Source organism: Bombus pascuorum, chromosome 10 (genome assembly GCF_905332965.1).
Source record: "Bombus pascuorum chromosome 10, iyBomPasc1.1, whole genome shotgun sequence".
Taxonomy (NCBI): Eukaryota; Metazoa; Arthropoda; class Insecta; order Hymenoptera; family Apidae; genus Bombus; species Bombus pascuorum.
In genome coordinates, this window is record NC_083497.1 from 9,906,793 (window position 1) to 9,921,020 (window position 14,228).

General features: G+C 34.5%; 3 protein-coding genes across 8 annotated transcripts in view; 1 reads left to right on the plus strand and 2 right to left on the minus strand.

Moving 5' to 3' along the window:
* Nucleotides 1–7,454, minus strand: part of LOC132911244 (calmodulin-binding transcription activator 2-like) — a 40,468-nt gene extending 33,014 nt beyond the window's left edge. For 3 of the 5 annotated variants that reach the window (XM_060967734.1, XM_060967732.1, XM_060967730.1), the window contains exon 1: nt 7,182–7,454. The gene's annotated coding sequence lies outside the window, so the exon portion shown is untranslated. Of the gene's footprint in view, nt 1–6,804; nt 6,933–7,181 lie in introns of all 5 variants that reach the window. The other 2 variants (XM_060967731.1, XM_060967733.1) reach the window with 2 other exon arrangements.
* A 1,198-nt stretch (nt 7,455–8,652) lies between these two features.
* Nucleotides 8,653–11,663, minus strand: LOC132911264 (AP-2 complex subunit mu). Of its 2 annotated transcripts, none has more exons than XM_060967792.1 (5): nt 11,505–11,663; nt 10,544–10,924; nt 10,208–10,458; nt 9,873–10,129; nt 8,653–9,796 (listed from the first exon to the last, which is right to left on the minus strand). In XM_060967792.1, the coding sequence occupies exons 2-5, from the start codon at nt 10,881–10,883 to the stop codon at nt 9,316–9,318; spliced, it is 1,329 nt and encodes a 442-aa protein (XP_060823775.1). In that variant the 5' UTR covers nt 10,884–10,924; nt 11,505–11,663; the 3' UTR covers nt 8,653–9,315. The 2 variants fall into 2 exon arrangements, with proteins under 2 accessions (XP_060823775.1, XP_060823776.1); XM_060967793.1 differs by lacking the exon at nt 11,505–11,663 and adding an exon at nt 11,312–11,477.
* A 496-nt stretch (nt 11,664–12,159) lies between these two features.
* On the plus strand, nt 12,160–14,036 carry LOC132911275 (peroxisomal membrane protein PEX14). The gene is made up of 4 exons (XM_060967837.1): nt 12,160–12,360; nt 12,595–12,918; nt 12,995–13,230; nt 13,730–14,036. The coding sequence occupies exons 1-4, from the start codon at nt 12,304–12,306 to the stop codon at nt 13,911–13,913; spliced, it is 801 nt and encodes a 266-aa protein (XP_060823820.1). The 5' UTR covers nt 12,160–12,303; the 3' UTR covers nt 13,914–14,036.
* The last annotated feature ends 192 nt before the right edge of the window (nt 14,037–14,228 follow it).

Sequence of the window (14,228 nt, forward strand, 5' to 3'; positions counted from 1 at the left end):
TCACCTTGAAGACAGTTACCCTCTCGCCTTCCGCTTTGAGAACAGAGACCTAATTCTCCAACGCATTTCAACCCTCATAAAATACGATATCACGGGAGAACGTTACTACTACGTATAACGTACGTTCAAGTTATTGCTCCTTGATTAGATGGTACGAGATTTTCTATTCACGATGTATATTAGTAAAATATCGCTCTCGTAACTTGTACGATGAAAGGAATTGTCAGTGAATATGGGAAGTTATGACTGAAAGCAGAGTAACGACACGAATTCGCTTATCCTGTTGTTTGTTTGCTCGCAAATTAACCAATTTAATGGCTGATCAAGCGCCAATAATCCTCTAACAAAAGACGTTCCAATCTTCTACGACAGGCACGTGGCTCACAAAGGAATACAATGTACATGGAATTTCGTCATGGCTTCTCGATCGTTCAACCATTCTCCACGCCCTTCCGGCCTGTTACGCCCTTCTCCTCTAGACCTCTTTGCCCTCTTAATATCTCACTCACTCGCTTTAACTCTGCGATTCACCTTGAAGCCAACCACCCTTCCTTTGAGACGCAATGACCCAGTTTCCTTCTCCCCATGAATCGAGAAATTCAAGGCATGAATTTTGAAAAAAGGCGGCTGCGATACCTTGTAACCGGTTTACGAGCACTTCTCCGGATATCGCTACAACTTTTGAATAACATATGAAATCGGCAACGATACCTGTTTCCTAGCTGATCAACAACGAATTGAGAATTCTGCACATTGCGTTGTACAATGGTAGGACTCTTCGATTTCAAGCAGAAAGCTTGGACGCGAAACTGTGCGAAAACCGACGGAAGCCTTGAATCGATGAAACAATGTTCGTGTGAGAATCTTTTTTTTTTTTTTTCTTTTTTCTTATGACGTACGTGTCTTAAATGGACATGGTTTCGAGGCAGTCATCGGGAAGCTTTAATTATCCAGGTTATGCAACGCTATTTACGAGTCCAGCTAAACAAGATATATTTCCGCACGCAAATGTGGCGTTACAAACACCTGAAACACTTTTGTAGTATGCGCGGAATGCCGATCAATTGCACGTGTCGCGTGTCAGTTAATATAACAGCTGACGAGTTTGTGTATCGAGAGCACGGCTAACAAACTGAACAGGATAATTTTCGTGAAATTGCCAAGTGCGTTACGAGCATGAGGCCGTTACACAGGTGGCACCGTAAGGTATAAAAAGCCGTGATCGAGTTGGAGCTTCATGGAATCTCGTACGTACGTACGTGGAAATCGGCGACGCTTATTTTTCTACGTGGAAAACCAATCAGCTTGCACGCGGTACGCGAAATTACCAACAAAGTGCGTTTCTTTGCTTTCGGGATGCGTCGTTCGGTTTTATATTCCTTCTGTTATTTATTTATACCACCTTCGAGAGTAACCGACCTAGTTCTCCATCCACGTGAACACACAACCTACAGAACGCAACTGAATTTTGGAAAAGGACTCTGTGGCCCATCTGTTTCTACAAAGAATTCTATTCTCGGTTGCCTTGAATATATATATATATTTTTCTACGAATCTACCTAAAGTACAAGGAAGTTACAGGCTGATTACAAAAATTGTATCAACGAAACGATCGCTATAAATAAATTGAATTTAAATTTAAAAACAAAAACCGAGAACTTCGGAATTTCCTTTGTACACGATATTCGAACGAATCGGTTTTTCTTTACCACGGTAATCAGAAATTTTCTCTACGTAACGCAATTAAAAATATGCATCGTTAAATTAGTGCTCTGGGTACACGTTGATTCAGCTCGTTAAAGGCAACGCAATTTACGTATATTAGTTCCGTGCAAGCAAGGTAACGTTAGTGGTGCAAAAACGCTCGCTGTTTTTGCGGTGTTTTCCTAAACAAGCAGCATCTCTAGACAAAGTTCATGCAAAAGAGCGAAGCATTTTAGTCGGTGCAAGTTTGTTTGCTTCAAGTTTGCCACGATGCTCTGCCACACATTTCAGTTTGTCCAACATTAATATCCTGTACAAATGCATACAACATCGCGACCATCTCCGACGCTTTTCAGTCCAAAGATTTATTACTATTACCAGATAAAGGCTACAACTTCCTAAATTTGTCACTCCGTAATTACAGGCTGATTTGCCAAACTACTTTCTCGTCGTAAATTTTCACGCATTACTCGATCTCGCCTATACGGTACGTCGTCTCAATAATCGTCATACGATCGGCAAACGGGTGATTCTACGTGAACTGAAAATAAATTGAAAATATAGAACGACTTTCTTTCATACGTCACTGTTTCTCCGATAAAGCTAAATTTGGAAACTTATTTGGTATATGGGAATTTGACTAATTACCGACCATCTACGAGCAAATAATTAGTAGAAAGTTATTCTACGTGTAAAAATAAAGAAAAATGTAAGATAATATTTTTCTGTTTAAAATTTGGTTAAAAATAAAAAAAAGTAGAGTTTAAATACATTTTAATTAAGGATTTTCCTGGCACACGTGTACTTGAAATTTCCAAGCTTCATTTTCTCAGAAGACACGCTCTGAACAAATTTCATCCTAAATTTTCAACTCGTTTTCACAGTAGAATAACTTCCTGCCGATTACTCACTTCTGTTCAGTTCGAAATTGCTGTAGTTCCGATATAGTTGACAAATTTTCAAACTCGATTTTCTCCAAAACGAAACGTCACGCCAAATAGTTCGTCGTACATTTTCCACTTGTTCCTTCGCGTACGATCGATCCCTAGCTGATTGCTAAGACACCTAGCATAAAACTGCATGCAGCACCAACACGAATCACAGTTTAGATTTTAAACTTGACAAGAACAAGAGGAAATAGAAGGCAAGAGATCCAAAAGTAGGATAACAGACACATGCACGTACCCTTCGAGAAGAATTCGTAGAAACAGAATTCCCTTTTTCAAAGTTGACGATAACTTCGGCGAGTAATATTTTCAAGAGCAAGGTGAATCGTTCACCGGCTCGACCTCGTCTGGCTGAGAGATAGGAAGGCGGCGAGACAGCCAGTTGAGAAAGTGAAGGAAGTCGTGCCGAATCATGTACAGATTGTCAACAAGTACACACGTTGAAAATCGTGTCGACAACGTAAATGGTAGTTGGGAAAATTGATCGAGTTAGTTGGACATTACTCGTACCGACCAAGTGTATTGTGAACAGCAGTAAATAAAAATCCGCAGAAAGTCTCCAAGTGCAACTTTTGGGAAGAAAATGTCGAGATTACGAGCAACGACAAATATGTTTACGTCGAAAATAGAAATGTTCAAAGATTCGTCGAATATGACCTAGAAATAAATCTCTTCGATGCTTCGTGATTTTTATCCAAAAATATTGAGATTGCTATCCTGTACATGTTATCGTCCACAGGTATTCAGGACACGTGACGCAATTCGATCAGAAGGTTGAAATTTTTCGTATATTTTCCGAATTATGAGACGATAATAAGAGTAGGTTTCTGCGTTGTTAATTCTAAATTGCAATCAAATATTCCGTTAAATGGAAACTGAAACAGGAAATATACGTGTATCATTCAAGTTCTATATTTATCCGTAACAAATGGCTAAGACTTCATCAAATCTACACGTTTTACAAACACACGTTATAATCGCTCTAACATCCCGTGTCTCTTAAAACAAATGTCGCGGCAAGATCAATTGTCAATTGTCATGCACCTTCGTTGCTAATTGAGTTTACAAGTGCAACCATACAACGATAGTAACGTTAATTGGTCATTCATAACGTTGTAATGGTACATTAACGATGATCGTATTAAGAGTGAAAATCGTGCGGAAACCCAGCGATTATGGGGAACGAGAAAACGCGAATGACCTCGCACGTTTCTATTTAACACAACGCAAAAATAGATCGACCTTTTCCAACAACATCGTTTCCCACAATTTACTATTAACGTATTTAATCACGTTACATCGTTCGCGATGACCTTTTTGTGCAAATCATTGCCCCGTGCAGCGAGAAAATACCCCGAACGCTATTTATATTCGATATATGCCAAACGTTTTCATGTCATTTCGATAAAATAAACGTTATTGCGAATCGAAACAAACAGAAAGCGCGTGCTGAAAGGCATCTACTTCGATGGGACGAAGCAGATGCGTTTCTATATACGCCATTCACAATGTTCCAATGTGTCTTTCTCGCCACGAAAGGCGTCAGGATACAGTATACCATATATGTTGCACAATGACGTAGGAAATGATAACGGATATGCGCGCTTCCGTATCGAGCGATACAAAAGTTGCATTAATGTTTCTTAACGAAAAGAAAATAGAGAAGAGATCGTTATTTTTTATATTCTGCGACGACTATGTAGCGATTAGAATATACGTAACATTAATTCATCCTCTGATTATTCTGCTTCAATGGCACGTGATTAGCAACGTATCTATCCTTGTCATTGATCCAACATACGTGCACGGTAGAGTCGTGGGTTTTAACGATAACATCAAACAACCTGGCTATCCGGTTATAAAGAGGTACACAATCGAAAAAAAGTATGTTATCGAAAAGTATGTTAGCGTTCCCTGACCGATATAAATGACTATGTTGGTGGCCAAGAGATAAAGATAATTCAGGATAAAATTGTTTCGGCATGTGGTTAAGTGGAATGTTAATCTTTACTGGTCTTTGAACTATTCCATACTCTTTACACGTCACATAGCTACCTTGCTTATCAAGCCAATTGTTCCTGATATATCTCTGAAGCAATTAAACTAGCACACTTAAAGCCAGAGAACACATAGTGAATTTTTAGACTAGAACGTAAATAAAATGGTATTTCATTATCACCGTACGAAAGACCTTGGGCATAAAACCAGTTGACAAACATTCGTGATATACAAACAGAAAATGACGTCACACAGCCGATTTATCTCTCGTAAATTAAGAAAATAACGCCACGTAACGTGCAAAACGCTAACTCTAAGAACGATCAAATCTGATATTCCTTTAGGCGCTACGCCGACCTAATTTCATTAAACAAAAGATATTGATACCTGGGAGAACACTAAAAATATAATACGCTTTGTCTGGAACTGCAAAAAAGAAAGGAAACTCGAGCACAAAACCAAGGCGAACTACGATAGCTCGTTATAGCAACTATCGACCAATTATCGATCATCAAATAATGGGATATGGCGTTGAAGATTACAGAAATCTATTGGTACATCGTTCAAATATACTACTCAGAGGCGAAAGTGTATTTCCCACGCCATAGCTCGATTGGATTTATCGATTTAATCAGATCTAATCCCGCTGATGATTGAAGTGAGCCTGAGCGTGAAACTTTGTGTCTTTAACATACTACACAACAGGTATCCCCCGTATGTGAATGCACCGACAGTTCTATTATTATCGTTACACGTGCCGCTCTATCGGCAGATAACCGCTATATACGTTCGATAGTCGCTTCACACATAATGGACTATCACATTTATTTACTTTTTAATGCTACACATGTATAGCCAACACTCGTCGTAATTTATATGAGAGGAGTACGCATCCAGGTGTTATGTAGTCACGCTGTATAATCTTAGTATTGTGTACAATTTCTAAGCGTCCCACACAGTGCCCGACGTGATACCGGTTATGTGTTAGACTCAACAAGTCCAAAGAAGTCTGTGTCTACTTTTACTTGCATTACCCGTGCCAACGAATCCTATATATATCTTATATATATGCTATGTATATCCTATGTATGTATATGTATATATGCATATATATATATACAATTGTTATTATCTAAAATGTAGGGAAAAAAAGGAATATAAATAGTATAATTAAGCAACATAAATACCGAATGACTCAGTCAAATAAACAGTTAGTTATTTACAATAATTTAGAGACTGATTCAACATCGAATACTCAAATAACTCACGAAACAGGTGTACGCCTAACGTACTATATATTCTCCAGCTATATATACAAAAGAAAACAACAATACTCGAACGATTCATCGTGGAAAATCGTAACGAAATCGTGACGTTAGGTATGATAGATAAATGCGAATACCGATAGTTTTCGCTTCCCCTTTAGAATATTTAGTCGTTCCTTTATCGCGCGATGTGTGCATCAAGCACAAGGTTTCCTTAAACAGAAGATTACAACTTGGCTTCTAAGTATACTTTGAATCGACCAGGTTTTCACCTCTAAGGCACCACTGTCTGTTTTGTCTTTTAATAGCCTCCGCTCAAATTTAAAATTTCAATCGTCCCACTGGCCGAATATCGATTATCGTTTCCGATGTAGCGCGATAAGATGAATGATATGGTGATGACGAAAAAAACAGCGGAGTAGTAAGAGACGTTGTTGATTTAATAATTAACGATTCGACGCAGAATAAAGCCGTAAAGGTGACTCGTATCCGTTACGATAAAATTATAGCTAGTAGAACCACAAGTGGCAGGAAACACATATAACAACGTTCTTGATAACAGCTGATTACGATGAGCTCGCCCAGATACAATGGTTTAATGAAACCACGTTGTACGCTAACATTTCAATATATGACGGATTATTGTACGCTTCCTTACATTTCCCGCCAAGAATGATAATTCAATAACGTCCGATTTTTTATTTCATCAAACTGTCATCACAGAAACAAACATCGTACTACCGAATAATCTAACCGATACTTTGAAAACGTTTCGTATAGCCATGTATACACACACCAATCACATTTATTCCTTTGAAATAACCCGGCAGCCGACAATTTGAGAAACAACACGTGCCGGTATATAACGAAAATTATAAAATTCTCAATACCTTCGTTTATGCCAGAGCTGCAGGTTTACGGTATGTACTAAAAATAGCGGTACCCATAAAACTGCTCGGTGAGAATCGCCACGAGACCTCGAAGACGTGGCGTATACAATACACGACCACGGTGTAACCTAAACATTGGTAAACTGATCAGGATTCGAAGAATTTTGTTTCCACCGAAATTCACCGAGGTGGAAACTAATCACGGGTGGAAAAACTATCAGTCACGTTCGGGAAATACTTTTCTAAGGTTCGACATTACGGTACGAGGACAGCATACAAAATCAACGTAGATCGGCTCACGGAATATATATCGTGTCGCTCAGCACGAATATATATCTATTTGATCGAGCAAAAGATACATTGTATAAAATACTTACAATATCTGTGCTCCGTGTGACAGAAGGCCCGTAACCCGTATCGAGAGGGTTCATCTTGAGACGATTGTTTACGCGGCGCCAACACTTAGAGCAATGAGATATCACCACTTTGCCACCGGTTCATAATCGTGCATTACTCTTATACACGAATCTCTCGATGTATCGTTGATTTTCACGCATGAAATCGTGTGATCACGCGTGCCTGCGCTCGCGGTCGATCCTTGGAATCCATGACAGGTACGAGCACGGGTATGGCTGCGAGCCGCATGCGCCAAAGCACAAGTTATCACGCTCTACTACCAAGGCAAGCGGGTAACATATAGATGAGAAACTCCGCTTTAAATTTAAATTTCTACTACCAAGTCGCCACACCGATTCAATTGTATTCACTCGAAACCTTAATTAATCGAACAGATTAAAACTAATTAGGACACGTCCCTTCGCTTCTTTCTCCTTTCTCCGTTGGCGTTCGTGACAGCTTTCAATTTGTTGTGTGTCAAATCAATTACTCGATCGATTATGAAAAAAATGGAGTTTTAGATTAACAAACGATTCATGAGAATTATTAAATCTTTCATTTTCTATGTTGATTATTAGGTACCTGGTTTTATCGTTAAGACGTAAGATAAAAATGTGATGACGTTTTAGTTTTTATTCACAAGTAATAAGTAACTTGTATAATTTCAACTTCCGGTATATTTGTGCATATAAATTCATGTAATTATAAATTTTTTATTCAAAAGTTGGATTTAATACAGCGATTGTTTAACAAAAATAATTGTATTAGAAATGTTTATTTAATTGAAGAATTTAATTAATTAAATTATAAAATATATATGAAATAACGAGATACATTTGATTGATTTCAAATTTGAACGACTACACTTGCGTGATTTGACTCTATTTGTAATTTGAATTATAAACGTTAGTTCGTTTTGCCGTGAAATCCCGCGAACATTATTGTGCGATTGGTAGTGAAATTCATGTGAAAAAAGAATCTGAAATTTGGGACAACATCGCAATTCTTGGTCTCATTATTGCAGAAATAACTACGAATGGTAAGTTTATATAATTATCATAAACTATTACAAAAGTCTTAGAGTAAATCAAAGAGAAAGTAACGGAGAAAATTTTAGCTCAATACTCAATTACAAGTGTATGACTGATTTCGAAATAAATTTATGATCATTTTATTGGTCATGATGAAGATAATTTTATCCAAAAATAAAAAATCATATGCGTTTTAGATTATTACTACCGTAAAAAAGATATAGAAAAGATTCAAATTCAAAAATAACAATTATAACTGCCCTTTCGCGGCCATATTGCTTTTTCATTCTGTCGTTACATTCGAAAATTATATGAACAATATAAAATTAATATGAACAATATAGAAAGGTACTTTATAATCAACAATATAGAAATCAACCATTTAACGATTAACGTGATTTTAAAAAATTACGACATAACATAACATTTTAAATTACATACATACTTTATTATGCATATGAATTTTAACATAGAGAGACAAAATTATTCCTTTACAATGAATCGAGATATTCTCTATTCATTTTCATAAATGACAACAAATATGTTCAATAATCTAAACTTTATTGAGCGCATTTTAAATATCATTCACGGTGTTTAGCAATTACTTTAAATTTTCTCGTTGTTACGATACCAAAGAGGTCATGAATTTTTATTTTATAAAAAAGAATAAAAAATGCCGTTAACGTAACGTATAACGAAGTATGATATAATACATGTATGTTCAAGATTAAAATCTAATCCGACGCATGACATTACATAAATATTAACTTTCACAAAAGTTGGAATTTCGCTAAAACTCAGATAGAATAAAATTGTTATAGAAAAAGGTTCTTAAAAAGAACTCACATGTCGCAGTAAAATATAACACGCGAAAGAAATTAGATTATAAAACACATTGGCACAAAGATCTTCCCCTCTTGGTATCTATCCATTTATACGTTTAACCATTTATACGTTTAACCATTCGTCAGTTAATCTAAGTATTTCAGGCAACTATTTAAATATGCGCCGTAAAGTGATAATTTTGAGAAAATCGTATTTATGCCTTGAGGTTACTCATTTACAATAATGCGATGAAACGTCATTAACATCGTGTCTCGTATAGACCACTTCGGCCTATGTATCTCACCCATTTTATAACATCATGATCGGAATAGTTCAATTTGGATTCAAATACTTTCAAGTACCGAACTTTGAATCCAGAGGGCGCAAATGGTACTTCGAAATTCATCGATATAGGCGGCCGGGTCCACCTCTTTTTTGTATCAGTTTCAAGCAAATCGATTTCCGCTGATAGCTGAGTTTCTTTCATACCGGCCATACGTTTAATTTTCCATACGATAGCATTTTCGGATGCTTTATACTTTGCTTTCCCTTTCAAGCAAATCAATTGTACTCCAGCGGTATTCAGAGGAGTAGGTACTCGAACTTCGATCTTTTGTCCCAACAAAGATGGTTTAAAGTTTGACTTTAGTACTGCTTTCACTTCCATCTTTGTACGCCCCACTTCACGCACTAATGGAATTACGCGGAAAGGCAGTGATATATCTTTGGTGGTGCGATATCTGTAAAACGTCACCAACAAATATTAATTAAGATTATTAGTTTTACATTCATAATGTTTCCCCGAAGGATTTTTACCTCATCAACTCAAATTCTCCATCAGGAGGTATGAAACTGATAGCATGTTCTGTCTCGAATTTACTAAGCTTGACACACTGATGAAATTGGCAGTCATCGATTACAACAACAGGTTTCCCAGATCTAGCACCTGTAGGATCATCTCCACCTCCTCCCAAACCGCTTCCACCTTTCATACCTTTAGCCTCCATAACAATCTTATCATTGATTCCAAACTTGCATTCTGGCATTCCAGACAAATAAGATTTCATCACAACCTGTTATGGTAGAAATGTTAGATTAATAAGTTTTCCAAAACCTCAGTTGTTCCCTCATTTTATCCCTTGAATAATAACCTTCCCAGCAACATGTGCACTTAGCACTTGCCCTTGAGGGCTCATTAAGAGATTCACATATTCAAGAACATCAAGGAATAATTCATTACGTCTGTACTTGATACCCTCTCTTCTCCATCCAATCTGACCAGTTACTTGGGAAGTTATCTGAGCTTGTTCTTCCTTTGTTGCAGATTTTACTCCTTGTTGAGTAATGAATGTTTTTAAGACTCCAGTATCACAATTCTGTGGATACCCAAAATCCAAGATTTCTAGACAATAAATTTAATTATACTTTAGAAACAAAATATTTTTTGCTTGTGGAAATATCTTTATATGACATATTACGGTACTAACCATCCAAAAGCTCATAGATTAGCACAAAGTTGTTCTTGATATTCTCCTCAGAAATCTTACCAAAATATGATTGCATAACATCGATAATTTTTAATAAGAACTCAAAAACCATTGCAGCATTAACATTTTGTTTAGTAACAGCAGCCAGCCAAATATTAGCACGTTTTATATGAAAGAATGATGTTCTGGCAATATTGGTAACAGGGGAGCGTACTTGTTGCCTAGCATGGATAACATTGACACGAAATGCATCAACTGCATTTCGTCCAATGTCATCTCTATATACTCTGGAGATAAGTACCTCTCCCTTATGATTGTAGACAAATAAACCCCCTATCATTTTGACAGAGGGTACCTTTTATTATTCCAATTACAATCAATCTATAAACACATAATATTTATTTATTACAATACAAAATTTTGGATTTATCAAAATATATTTGTAAATCCTATATACTTTCTAAGATAAAATATATCTAATATTTAATATAATATATTTATCAAATTTAACACTTTTTTAATTACGGCCTTAAAATGTTTAATTTTAGAAATTTATATATAATGATGGAAATCTGTTGTAACATAAATATAGCACGTATTAAAAAACATTGTTAGACGTTCAAAAGAATTAAAAATCAATGAATGCAAGTAGTGATATGAAAATTTTTTTGGGACAATACTGCATTAATTCAATTCAAATACTATAAAGACTAGCTTTGAAGAAAATGAGAGGAGCAATTTATCTAAAAATTAACGTAAACTTCTTACATCAAGTAAAAGATAACGCCCCTTTTCTTAAATGACATTTGAGGTTCTCTAATATGTCTTGTAAACGGTTAGTATTATTGATCGGAAATGAACGGCCTATATCGTAAGCACTATCATTATCGAAAATTCTCCGAAAATTATAAAATGCAAATATCCATAAATATAAATTTCAGAATTGTAAAAGATCACTTACACATGACTCTTAATGCGATTAATAAAAATAAGAGACTAATTTGTATCAGCCTCCGAAACGTACAGTATCAGTACCAACCTACTGATACAAGTGCGAACTATCAAATGACGAAAGCAACACCCACTTCTTTATACTACGTATCTCAAAGACATACTATTACGATAAGCTAAGTTTAAAATAATAATAGATTAATATAATATATAGCAATGCGTTGTATCCAAATTTAGATTTATCTATCCATCATTATGATTGCAAATATCTTAATTATCGGTTTATAGGGCAAGTAGGGTTGTTGTATTGATTTCAAAACCGGTAGTTGTACATTTATATGTTTAATCACTATAATAAAAATATTAAAAAGATATTGAATTTATCAACAATTTATAAGTTTCCAGTCTACTAATTAAACTCTTCCTTTGCACGCTTAGAAAATCTTTTGTTTGCGACGATTATATTTATTTATGCAGGTAATACAAAAATTCAACAAATATGTGTATAAGATTACTCTCTATATTTTTAATGATATAGGAAATTCATGTTTCTTTTGTTATTTGATATCTATACATGTGATATATTTTAATTAAATATAAAAAACAGAGTTCAATAATTTTCTTGGTAGATATTTGAAAATCTTCTTTTACCCGAGAGATACTATATCAAGTATTTATACCAACGCCTGCGCGTTGTAATATTTTCGGATACATGTGTACCTAGTATTACAAAATGATTTACATAAGAAAAAACTGAATATTGAATACATAGTTATGATACTTTCGTAAAAGTGATCATACCTTTAATTATGGCTATGGCTAACCAAGATGCAAATAATAATAACCTTGCTTTGAGGGAAAATTTAGTAAGTTACTATTATTCTTAGGCTATATATATGTATATATATATATTTACGTATGTATATTTATTTAAATATCTTAATATTTTGTCATATATTAAGGAATTTCAGTAGAAAGATACAAGGTAAATGTGAACATTGACTGATTATATAAGTATTAAGGATAAAATGATATAATAAATATATATTTTTTGTTAAAAATATTTTAATATAAAAAGTTGATAAAAGTTTTTCTTTAAGGTAAAAACAGCAGTAGAATTTTTACAAAATCCTAAAGTACAAAATAGTCCTATTGGACGTAAAGAAGAATTTCTTCAAAGAAAGGGTCTAACAGAGGAAGAAATTAAAAGAGCATTTAAATTAGCTTCTATTGACATAACGATTGATCAAAATGTTGTTCATAATTCAAATGATTATACAGTGGTCCCTATTCCACCGAGACAAATGTATCCATATTTTCAAACATACCCATACCAAATAACTTTGTTCCAAAGAATTAAAGAATTCTTCAATGCTACAGCTTTAATTGGAGCTACTATATATTGCATTTATTGGTTTTACAAGGTATTATCGCATGTATATAGTACAAGCCTTACTTTCAAATCATATAACAAGTTAATTATATCGTACTTCATTGTAGAAATTTATTGAACCATTTCTATTTGGCCGGAAAAAGAAGGATAGCATAAAGGATTCAGTTACTGAGTTAGACAAGACTATTCAAAATTCCATGAAAGAAGTAAAAGAATCTATTTCTAAAGTTGAGGGAGATGTTCAAAAGTTGACGCAGAATCAATTTATGGACCCAATGGTACCTCAATTGGTACAAGAATTGAAACAAGATTTAGCTAGTCTCAAATCTTTACTTTTATCAAGGTATAATATACATTTATGTGTGTAATTATGCTTTAACATGATTACATATTGAAGTATATTAGGACACAATACGTAATCAACAATTAGAATTTGTAACATTTATTCCTATACAAGATAATCATTCTGTTTATACATCATATACTATTTTATTTTTAAATTTATACAATAATCTTAAGATATAATTTTTATACAAAAGTTTCTTTTCTCCTTCTTTTATGCTGATTCACACACATACAAACATGCATATATTTCAGATCCAATCACTCAAATACATTCATTTAAAAATACAAAAGTAAAAATTTTTTTGAATAAAAGAACTATAAAATATATCAATCAAATTGTGATTGATTACAAAAAATATGTAAAAGACACAGATTCTACGTTTAATATTCTTGCATAATTTTGTAATTAGTATTACCAAAATTGTATAAAATTTGTACGTAGAAAGTCAAGGAATTTACAATTATTCGTATTTACCAAAATTTTGAATTTTAAACAGAAAACAATTTCCAAGTGCGCCAGCATCAGTACCATCTATATCTATACCAACATGGCAATTAGATGCTGCAGGTACAAGTCAGGAAAAATCAACTGAACGAGAAGATGATGCTGGAAGTGGAAGTAGCGCTAATAATTCAGATAGTTCTCTGGAAATGATTCGCGAAGATCCGCCTAAGGTGTAAATTCAAGATAATTCATAAACATTCACTTCCACCATAACAGTCTTCAATGTACAGAATATTCTGTGATGTCTATTAAAAGGAATAGATGATTTTGATCACGTGTAATATATATTAAGAATCGAAGTTTTTACTCTTATTATATTACCGATTCAACTTTTATTTTGCCCAACTCTGTGTTCACTTCATTCCACAAGTCACACAGTAATCGTTTTGGTTCCTATAAAAATGTGAAGTTGTTTGTAAAATAAAGGGACATATATAATGCATCATACTTTAAATAATATTAAATTTTTATAAATGACGCTTGTTACTTAA

Coding starts and splice junctions, on each gene's coding strand:
- LOC132911264 (XM_060967792.1), bottom strand. CDS start 10,883: ATGATAGGGGGTTTATTTGTCTACAATCATAAGGGAGAGGTACTTATC. Junction 10,459..10,543: donor AATCTATGAGCTTTTGGATG/GTTAGTACCGTA, acceptor TTTATTGTCTAG/AAATCTTGGATTTTGGGTAT. Junction 9,797..9,872: donor GGAGAATTTGAGTTGATGAG/GTAAAAATCCTT, acceptor GACGTTTTACAG/ATATCGCACCACCAAAGATA.
- LOC132911275 (XM_060967837.1), top strand. CDS start 12,304: ATGGCTATGGCTAACCAAGATGCAAATAATAATAACCTTGCTTTGAGG. Junction 12,361..12,594: donor TTGCTTTGAGGGAAAATTTA/GTAAGTTACTAT, acceptor TTTTTCTTTAAG/GTAAAAACAGCAGTAGAATT. Junction 13,231..13,729: donor AAATCTTTACTTTTATCAAG/GTATAATATACA, acceptor AATTTTAAACAG/AAAACAATTTCCAAGTGCGC.